Source organism: Syzygium oleosum, unplaced genomic scaffold (assembly GCF_021117445.2).
Source record: "Syzygium oleosum isolate NSW1041296 unplaced genomic scaffold, Sole_v2.1 Sole_v2.10, whole genome shotgun sequence".
NCBI lineage: Eukaryota > Viridiplantae > Streptophyta > Magnoliopsida > Myrtales > Myrtaceae > Syzygium > Syzygium oleosum.
This window is the reverse complement of record NW_026607494.1, coordinates 1,813,360-1,824,058: the sequence shown is the minus strand read 5'-3', so window position 1 is coordinate 1,824,058 and position 10,699 is coordinate 1,813,360. Positions and strand designations below refer to the sequence as shown.

Genomic DNA, 10,699 nt, shown 5'->3' with positions numbered 1-10,699 from the left:
GGGCGAGGCCATGGCCCAGCTCCGCCGCGAGCTCAAAGAAGCTTGGAAGCCGGATTGGCTATCGCCGAGCTCGAAGATGCTCCAACGACCGTGGCCAAGCTTCACGATGCTCAAGTGGCCATGGCTGCGTGCGTGAAGACGGTTATGCTTCGACCTCGTGTGACGCTTCGTCTTAAGAAAGTAACAGAATAATTCACAGAAATTTTTTTCCGTTAGTCATATCATGTGGACATAATGGAGGGATTTCATTATAGACAAATTTATGACTTTATTGCACTATTCGAAAGATTTATAATTCGATTATGGGCTTATTTGGTTCGGCTTTGGGGGAATACCATTAGCAAAATGCAAAGGATTTTGAGTTAAAAGGGCTTTTCGAAATGCAAGTAGTGTTTGGTAATATGTATTTTAAAATCACATTTGAAAGTAACTTTGACCTAAATACCATTTGGTAAAAATTATTTGTAAAAGATTTTTGCTGATATTTAAAAAAAAACAAGCTGGCCAGCCGACCACCACCGCCGGCCAAATCTAGTTGCTGGCCAACCGTCGATGGCCAGATTTGATCGCTAGCCAGCCTCACCTGACCTTAGGCGAGGCAGCTTGAGGTCGCACGACCTCAGGCGAGTCGGCCTGAGGCCGCGCAACCCAGGCGACGCTTGAGGTTTGGCGACCCCAAGCGTGGGTCGCCGGGGTCGCACAACCTCCAGGCGACGGTTGTCAGGGCGCTACCTCTCAGGCGGCGGTTGCTGGCTGCTGAACCGGCTGCTTGGGAAGATGATGAACAGTGCGCGATGAACAGTGCCTAATTTGCATTCCAAAAATGGAACCTCCCAAGCCTCCTTATGGATTCCATTTAGCCAAATGCCCTTTTCAAGCTTTGAAGCCAAGCTTCGAAGATGCAATTGCATCTCCTCAAAGCTTGCCAAAAAATTTACCAAATAACTTTATATTTGCTTAAAGAACTTTAAAGCCTCGAAGCAGCGTTCAAATGCTGAACCAAACAGGCCTCTATTTTCACCGTCAGTTTTAGAATTCCATTTCCAGGGAAAGTATAAATACCAAGCCCTCCCCGACTCCCCCAATCTCAGTGCGATACGTATGTTCGCTTCCCCCGCGACCCTCTTCAATCTCTTCTACCTCAGCGCCCGCCCCTCTCTCCCCACCGCTCCGCCCTTCCTCCTCCTCCTCCGCTCCTCCAGAGCCTCCTCCCCTCGATTCGCCTCCTCCGCCTCCGCGATGTCCCACCGCCCCAACTACCGAGGCGGCCGCCGAGGAGGCAGCGGCAGCGGCGGCGCCGGGGGCCGCCGGGGGCGGCGGCGGCAGGGGAGGCCGCGGCGGCGGTCGCGGGGAGCAGCGGTGGTGGGACCCGGTGTGGCGCGCGGAGCGCCTTCGGCAACAGCAAGCTGAGGTAAAGCTGCTGTTGATTCTCTCTCTCTCTCTCTCTCTCTCTCTCGATCGACCTTCGTGGTTTCCGTGCTCCGATTGGGTTGAGTTTGGTTCATTTGCCAGTGAATTGATGGTTCTGCTGGACTTCCGTCTTACATTCGAGATGGATTGTCGTCTCGTGGTAATGGAGCGGCTGAGCTTCGAGAATGTCTCTTTGTGCATCTTAATTCGAGAAATGGTGCTCTCTGTTTGTCCAAATCCTCGACTCTATGTTCGCTTAGGTCTAATGGTACGAACTGACCAGCTTATTAGTTGTTACTGATTAGCGGTCATCTTTGCGTAATCTTGGACTTGGTGGAAACCATTACTCCATGATCGGGGTATACACAGTGCCTCTAGGGAGAAGAAAGTTGCAGAGGTTGTCCGATTTAAAGGGTATCGATAGTGATAGAACTATCATGGGCACTTTCATAATTGCATTTGCTTTGACCGAAACGATACAAGAAACTTTCATTGTGAAATAGGATGGTACTCCACTTCTCTCTGTACTGAGGAGGTATCTCGCCGCTGGCTCACTTTAGCATAATCAGGATACTGATTACATGGTAAAATCGTCACGAACAAATATTGTGCTTGCCATTTCCGGGGATTCATCTACTGTTCTTGATATTTCAGATGGAAGTTCTTGATGAGAATGAGTGGTGGAGTAAGATGGAGCAATTCAAAAGTGGTGGAGAGCAGGAGATGATAATTAGGCATAACTTTAGCCGTGCAGATCAGGATATCCTTTTGGACATGGCTTACCAGCTGGGGCTTCACTTGTAAGTTTCACCTTTCTCGTTTTATTGCTTTTATGCTGTGGAAAGCTGAAGAGAGTGAATTCTATACCTCATTGTTAAGGTTTGGACCAATGAATCCCTTAATTTTCACCAACATGATGGCAGATGAATTTTAAAAAAAATCAGGAGCTCAATTGAGCTCTTGTTTACTTATACAAAGAAAAAGGATGAACATAACTATAACAAAATTTTTGACATGGTTTATACGAGTAAATGGTGATAGAAAGATACGTAAGGATGCTATTGTGATTGTGACATAAATATATGAATTTATATAACTTGAAATGTTAGTTATTTGTTAATTTTCCACTGACTTTATAATATACTCTTAAGTTTGGTCTCCTACTTATTTGTACTTTGCAACTTCCTGTTCTTGTGAAAGAAAGCCATGCATACAATAAAGGGAAGGCACTTGTTGTTAGCAAAGTTCCACTGCCAGATTATCGGGCAGATCTTGATGAGCGCCATGGATCCACGCAAAAGACGGTAACATTTGCGCAATCCTTTTGTGAATTTCTGTTCGATTGCTTTGCAATGAAATAGGAATCTGTTTTTAAGAGTGGGGCAAGGCAAACTTTTGACGTAGCTTATATGTAGTGCAAAAGTCCAACTTTGGAATGTGAAAAGGATTTTTTTTCTCTTCATTGTCTGGAGGAAGGTTTCCAACTATTGGGCCTTTATCTATATTTTTTGTGCTTTGTGCAGATTCAAATGTCTTCAGAAACCCAGAGACTTGTTGGAGAGCTTTTAGTTAGTTCCTCAGCATCTGTTGGCAGCTCCTCTTTCTCATCTAGTCAGGGAGATAAACAATTATTACCAGCTCGAAATATAGAGAAATCTGTCTCTGTATTGGAGATCGATTCTGCTAAGGAGAGACTAAATGCTGAACTTAAAGCTAAGCAAGAAAAGATGAAGGTGGGTATTGTGATTGGAGTGAGAGATTGTATTGTTCATTGATATCTATTCGTGAAATCAGATATTTCTCTGGTTTATGAATCCTCTATACTCATCAAGGCGGTTTAAGTACATGTTTCCCTTGCAGGATAGCGCCAATGTCAAGGCAATGCAGTCTTTCCGGGAAAAACTTCCTGCATTTAAAGTGAAAGCCGAGTTCCTAAAAGCGATTGCAAATAATCAGGTGTGGTACCTTCTTTGAATTCTGTCAAGTATTGAACTGATCTTACTTATTGGGCTGTTCTTACTTGGATTGACTTTTTAACACAATAAGTAAATCAGTAAGTTGTATGTCTGTCAACGAGCATCACAACTCTCTAAAATAAAGCATCTTACTTGCTTTAGTAAGTTTATACTTCCTCTCTAGAGGACTTTCAAGTTTCGTATGAATTTTCACGATGCTACTACGTTACTACTATGACAGACCTATATGTGAGATATGTAGCGGAAGTGGTTTATTTAGACGTTTGATGTCTACTGTCACATTGATTCTTGTTAGACACCTTTGGTGATCTAGGTACTGGTAGTATCTGGAGAGACAGGTTGTGGTAAGACTACACAGCTCCCTCAGTTCATTCTAGAAGAGGCGATATCTTCTCTGCGCGGAGCTGACTGCAGCATAATATGTACACAACCACGTCGTATATCTGCCATATCTGTTGCTGCTCGAATATCTTCTGAAAGGGGAGAGGCACTTGGTGAAACTGTTGGATATCAGATCCGTCTGGAAACTAAGTCTTCTGCAGAAACAAGGCTGCTATTTTGCACCACTGGAGTACTACTTAGACGACTGGTAAGAAAGTTTTGATTATTATTTCTACTTTCTTGAAGCTTTATTTTGAGTACTGTACCGATAATAGTAACTTCTTTAGCCTGTGCAAATGCATCTTTTGTGGGAATTACAGACTGCACTTGCTCTCTGTGCATTTCAACACGAATTTGTGATTTGAGGTGGAACCTCGAAATTTCATATCATTCATTCTATGGAAATATTTGTGATTGAACATGTTGGTAGTGAACCGTATTGATAATAAATTGTCTTTGGATGCTGTAGAAGTCCTCCATTCTCCTTGGACTTACATTTCTGCTACATGTTCTGTTGCTGCACATGTTGAAGCTCTTTCATTAATTTATGGCTCATGCATTTTTGTTTGGTTCATTTCATCACCATGATGTGTTTTTTTGTTCTATGACTATGATGCGGAAGCTCAGGCTCAAGACCCGAAATTGACCGGTGTAAGCCACTTGCTTGTGGATGAAATACATGAAAGAGGCATTAACGAAGACTTTCTGTTGATAATTCTGCGTGACCTTATACCAAGGCGTCCAGATTTGCGGGTTATTCTGATGAGTGCAACCATTAATGCTGACTTGTTTTCCAAATATTTTGGAAATGCTCCCACTTTACATATACCGGTAATGATAGTTATTTAATATAACTGTACTTTGTGCATTTTAGTCGTGGAAAGATGTCTCAAAACTGTGCACTATGTTGATGTGCAAATCTTGCAGGGATTGACTTTCCCTGTCGCAGAGTTGTTCCTAGAAGATGTGTTGGAGAAAACTCATTACAGTATAAAGTCCGAGGTTGATAACTTTCAGGGAAATTCGAGGAGGAGGAGGAAGCAGCAAGATTCTAAGAAAGATCCTTTGACTGAACTTTTTGAGGCATGCTTCTGTTCCCTGTTTGTTTTGCTAATTAATTTTAGACTGCATTGTTCATTTTCTTTCTCAGCATGTATTCTTAATCAGGCAAAAGAATTGGAGATGCATAAATTTCATTACTTTTGAATTGCACAAAACTGTTGATATGTAATGGAGACTACTGGCGTTTTGTTAGTCTTGAGAATGATTTGATGGGATTATATAGCATTGTTTTATGTTGACAACCTAATTCTTTAGCAGGGAATCATTGCATTTGAAACAATAAGAAAAAAAGAACATCTCTCATTTTGCATGCAGTCCATTTTGGTTTTTCGTTCTGAAACCATGGTCATTTTTGACTTGGGGTGATACTATACCGTTGGCGCTGCAATTGGACGAAAGAACTTCATTTTGTGTCTGGATTTGCAAATAATCTTGTGAGTAAGGCAGTATTTTCACAGAGGACCTGAGGGAGAACCAGTCAACCAACCGTGTTTGCGATTCAATATGTGTGTGTGGTTGAACTGATGGTTTATAAATAAAAAAAAGAACATGGTACACATGTAAACTCCTTGACCAGTGGATTGTGGCCCTGCGAAGCTTGCTATATATGGCTTGAAGGTCTCGAGTTTGATAATTACGTGATGTGGGAAGCATCTTATTGATACCAACATTTTGCACCCTTTATGCAGCAGGAATCGACACGAATGGAAATTGCTTTGGCGGTTGGTTTGTGGAATAGAAGAGGCAATAATAGAGTAGTTATTGCTGTAGCAGGAATAACATTGAAATTGAATTATGTAACGAATTGAATGCCACTCCAGGACTATAATTTTGTTTGAATCACCTGAATTAGATGAGGAGATTTCAGGAATAACTTCAGAATACCAAGGAATAATCTGTTATAGTATTATCATAATACCTATTTATCATTTGTTGGAACCAATAAATATTATACTCAGTTGGCTCCCCACATTCTTTGTCCACCACCATCTGAAAAAAAAAAAAAAAAAAGAATTGGCTTTCTTTCGAAAAATTTAAAATCGTTTTAATTTAATTTTAATAGTGTAAAAGTTCAGTAAAAAATGATGTCAAACTTTGGACACTTAAAGAGAAAGTAGGAAGTCACAGCCACCCTAGAGATACGCCAATTCACTGGTCTTCCTGTCAATTACTCTCTCCACACAAACTTAAATTTCTATTCTCTTTCTCCAAACCAGTGTGGTTGCCCCAAAATGGCTGGGGAGATCTAATATTCTTTCTTTTGGGGTGCTATTGAGCAGAGCTCCATGGTAAAAGTTGGATGTTATAGAATCAGTCTCTTGGGTTTCTTACATGACCTCTCATTTGGTGTGCGGGGGGGCGGGGGTGGTGGGTGTTCCTGCAACATCAGTCTAAACCATTGTGTTTGCCCAGAACAGTTTCACGTTTGTGGCAGTGCTCAATTCTATTCGTGCAACATCAGTCTAAACCAGTGTGTTTGCCCAAATATGGCTGGGGAGAGGATATATTATTTCTTTAGGTTACATTTGAGCACAGATCCATGGTCAAAGTTGGATGTTTTACAGATAGTCCCCTGGGATTTGCACGACCGCTTGGGGGGGGGGGGGGGGGGTGTGGAAGTAAAAACAGTTTCACATTTGTGGCATCACATACTTGTGCTCAGTTCTATTCCTGCTACATCATTCTAAATCAATGTGTTTGCTCCAAAATGGCTGGGGAGAGGAAATGTTCTTTCTTTTAGGGTACTCGTGCGCACAGATCCTGGTAAAAGTCAGATGTTTTACAGACAGTCTCTTGGGTTTCTCACATTATGTCTCGTCATCTTATGCCTTTAGATTGTATCTGTAGAGGAAGGAAAAGCGTTGCTACGCAAGTTATTTTAGAAATATGTCCATCTGAAAGATACTACATTTTACCTCATAATACCTGTATGGAAGAGTCCTTTTTTTCCAATCTTACCTTGATAATGCATGTTTTAAACTGTTGTGGTTCTCTTATTGATTCAAGACTACTTAATTTAGAGCAAGAAAGATTTGGAATGGATGAAAGATATTTTTCTTGTGGATCTATCTATTGATGCACATTGTCCTGATTGCTATTCGAAAGTTTTCTTTTGTGAAATTTTATATTTCATTAATTTTGGTGCAACAATTATCTATATAGGATGTCGACATTGATTCTCATTACAGAAGCTACAGCAGATCAACAAGAGAATCTCTTGAAGCTTGGTCAGGTTCACTGATTGATTTGGGTCTGGTACGTTCTTCTATTCTTGACTGCTCTCACAGTACTTATATTCTGAACAACTAGAGGTGGTGCATCTGACTAGGATGAGTGGCAGTTTTACTAATGGATGTTAGCTCAGGCATTTGTTCCTGACATTGTTAATGGTGGTTCTTTAAGAGTCCAATTACAGGTCCAGTGGGTATTTCCTGTTATTGGATATCAGTTAGAGGATATTTTGAACGTATTTGAGGTACTGAAAAACAAAATTTGACATTGAGATTGAGAGGCATGCAAAGTCAGCTCCATATCCAAAGGTTTTCCTTTTTTCTAAACCAAGAAGTGGGAAGTGACGGAGCAAAATCCAAATAGAGTTTCCTTCTCTCTCTGCGTGTAGAGTTAAGCTCACCCTCTTTTTGGGGTATAGCCAGTTTCGGCTGTTGTAACTGGCAAGATACTGCCCTGTAATTACTGATTAAACAATAAAACAAAAATACTGCCCGATAATGACTGTTCTTTTGCTCCTAACATTTGGTTTTGTGATTGGTTGTAACCGACCAATTGTCTGGCTTTTGCAATAGTTATGTGCGTATCATTTAAGCACCTACTAGGAGATCTTCGCACTTTAATTTTTGCAGCATTGAAAATTCACAGGTGGAGTCAACTCTTGAATATATATGTCGCCATGAAGGTGATGGAGCCATTCTTGTATTTCTCACTGGATGGGATGACATTTCAAAGCTGCTTGACAAGGTTAAAGTTAACCATCTCCTTGGGGATCAGAGCAGGTTTCTCGTCCTTCCGCTACATGGTTCCATGCCTACTGTCAATCAACGGGAAATATTTGACCGTCCTCCACCAGGTAAGAGGTAAGCATCTCCATCTGTTCTGATTTAAACTTTCTTTTTCCCTCAGAATTAAATTCATCTTCCTCTGTCCTTGTCCTTCTTGCTTATTATGGGGATACTCTCCCAGATTATCCAGGATAAACTATTATTACTCCAATTTTTTTACACAATTGTAGTAGTTTCTGAATATAGACATATCAAGTTGGAATTTCATGTTTGTCATTTAAGAGTTTTCCCCTGTTGCTTTTGTGCTGGTTAGTTGGTAGGAGATAGAGATGTGAGCCTTGTTAGTGTCATTAAGGCTTTTACTTCTACTTATCAATTATTGGCTATGAACCGCTGCATCGTTTTGCAGGAAGATCGTGCTGGCAACAAACATTGCAGAGAGCAGTATTACAATAGATGATGTTGTTTATGTTGTTGATTGTGGAAAGGCAAAGGAAACTAGTTACGATGCTCTGAACAAGCTGGCTTGTCTTTTACCATCCTGGATTTCAAAGGCCTCAGCACATCAGGTATGTATCATGACGATTTAGCTCTTCTCAGTCATGAACACAACATGTGAGATTTCTGTGAGCTTTATTAATTTTGTTTCTGAGCCTCTCTCTCTCTCGCGTCTGGAAACACTTCAGAGGAGAGGACGTGCTGGACGTGTGCAACCGGGAGTTTGTTATAAGCTTTATCCAAGAATCGTTCATGACGCAATGCCCCAGTTTCAACTTCCGGAAATTCTCCGGACTCCTCTACAAGAACTTTGCCTTCACATTAAGAGCTTGCAACTTGGTGCAATTGGATCATTTTTGTCCAAGGCGCTTCAGCCACCTGACCATCTTGCTGTTCAAAATGCAATCGAACTGCTAAAAACAATAGGGGCTCTTGATGATAAGGAGGATCTTACTCCACTTGGTGAGGGAAATAGAGTGGTTTCTCCTATATAATACTGGCTTTGCACCGTAATTGTGACCTGATATTCTTGTACCTGACAGGTCGCCACCTATGTACTTTACCAGTGGATCCAAATATCGGGAAGATGCTTTTGATGGGGTCCATATTTCAATGTCTGACTCCTGCCCTAATCATTGCTGCTGCTCTTGCATATCGTGACCCATTTGTCCTTCCAATAAATAGAAAAGAGGAAGCTGATGAAGCAAAAAGATCCTTTGCCGGTGATTCTTGCAGGTTGAATTAGTGGTTTAGGCCTTAGCTTTTGCTTACTTTGGAGCATTATGTTGCTGAAATCAAAACTCTGTCGTTCCCAGTGTTAAATTTTTGCATGCGTTTGTACTGCAGTGACCACATAGCACTTCTGAAAGCTTTCAAAGGGTGGAAAGAGGCAAAACAAAGTGGGAAGGAAAGATCGTTCTGCTGGGAAAACTTCTTGTCCACAGTAACCTTGCAGATGATGGATGACATGAGAATGCAGTTCCTAAATCTCCTTTCTGATATTGGTTTTGTAGACAAATCAAAGGGCCCTAGTGTATGTCCTCCTTGGTTGTATTTTGCATAGCTTGTTTTGTCGCAGCATGTTTGATGCCTTATTTTGTCACTCTCTCTCTCTCTCTCTCTCTCTCTCTCTGATTTTGGACTTCCTTTCATAACTGTTGCAGGCATACAATCATTATAGCGATGATTTGGAGATGGTATGTGCAATTCTCTGTGCTGGGCTTTACCCAAACGTTGTTCAGTGCGAAAGAAGAGGAAAGCGGACGGCATTTTACACTAAAGAAGTCGGTAAAGTGGACATTCACCCAGCATCTGTCAATGCAGGCGTCCATCTATTCCCTCTGCCATACTTGATATACAGCGAAAAGGTGAAAACTACCAGCATTTTTATCCGGGACTCCACGAATATATCAGATTATGCTCTACTTCTTTTTGGCGGAAACCTCATTCCCAGCAAAAGCGGGGAGGGTATTGAAATGCTTGATGGCTACCTTCACTTCTCTGCATCAAAGAGTGTGTTGGAGTTGATACGGGTAAAACTCCTTTACGATTCCAACTCTTTGCATGCGTTTGGTAATTTGATTCTCCTTTTAGTTTCTTTTCCCCTCTATGAAAATTTCAATTTGGAGAGTGTTTTGGCAGAAATTGAGAGGAGAGCTGGACAAGCTTCTGAATAGGAAGATTGAAGAACCCGGCCTGGACATTTCCAGTGAGGGGAAAGGGGTGGTGGCGGCCGCAGTTGAGCTGCTTCACAGTCAGAATCTACAATGCTGATTCATGTATGAGAAAATGGACATTTTTGTCAGATGATTTAGGGTACTACTTAATTCTAGTAGCGGCCCTAGTTGTTGGAATTTAAACAAAATACTCTCTTGCTAGGATGAATATTAGTATGTACTTTGTACATTAGGGTATCTATCTATTTTATGAGTAACTTCTTTTACGGCCTAACATATATCCTGCAAAAACTGCTGCTCGTTATGACGGTGGCTTCTTTGAGGAAGAGAACCTTGCAAAATCTTGAGTATGTTCATTGTGGAAATCAGTCATCTTGTTGAATAGGATCTCTTTGTCATGCACTGAATTATGATGTATGGGGTAATCTTCGCGGGGTGGGGTGCGGGGTGGTGGGGGCGAGAGCCGATTCGGTACCAAGCTCGAGCTCGACTTGACTTGCATATTTGGGATTTGTAACTTGACTCAAGCGCATTCAAGTATAGAAAACTAAGGCTCGAGCTCGACTTGAATGGAAAATCCTTGTACTTGAGCTCGACTTGATACGGTAAAGTTTTATATTAACTCATATGACTCGAGCTCGTGCTTGCATATATGTGTATAAGGGTTAAATATGTAATT

The 10,699-nt window shown here is 41.4% G+C and overlaps 1 protein-coding gene across 1 annotated transcript; it reads left to right on the top strand.

Annotated features, from left to right (window-relative positions):
- Window positions 1–1,086: 1,086 nt before the first annotated feature.
- On the top strand, window positions 1,087–10,402 carry LOC115665300 (DExH-box ATP-dependent RNA helicase DExH1). Its single transcript, XM_030587171.2, is given in 17 exon segments — window positions 1,087–1,311; window positions 1,313–1,411; window positions 2,065–2,210; window positions 2,615–2,714; window positions 2,934–3,143; window positions 3,271–3,366; window positions 3,700–3,975; window positions 4,395–4,598; window positions 4,695–4,850; window positions 6,993–7,085; window positions 7,707–7,921; window positions 8,256–8,415; window positions 8,533–8,806; window positions 8,887–9,079; window positions 9,191–9,377; window positions 9,508–9,876; window positions 9,986–10,402. Coding segments are annotated over 17 exon segments (3,120 nt in total). The 5' UTR covers window positions 1,087–1,101; the 3' UTR covers window positions 10,118–10,402.
- Window positions 10,403–10,699: the final 297 nt, after the last annotated feature.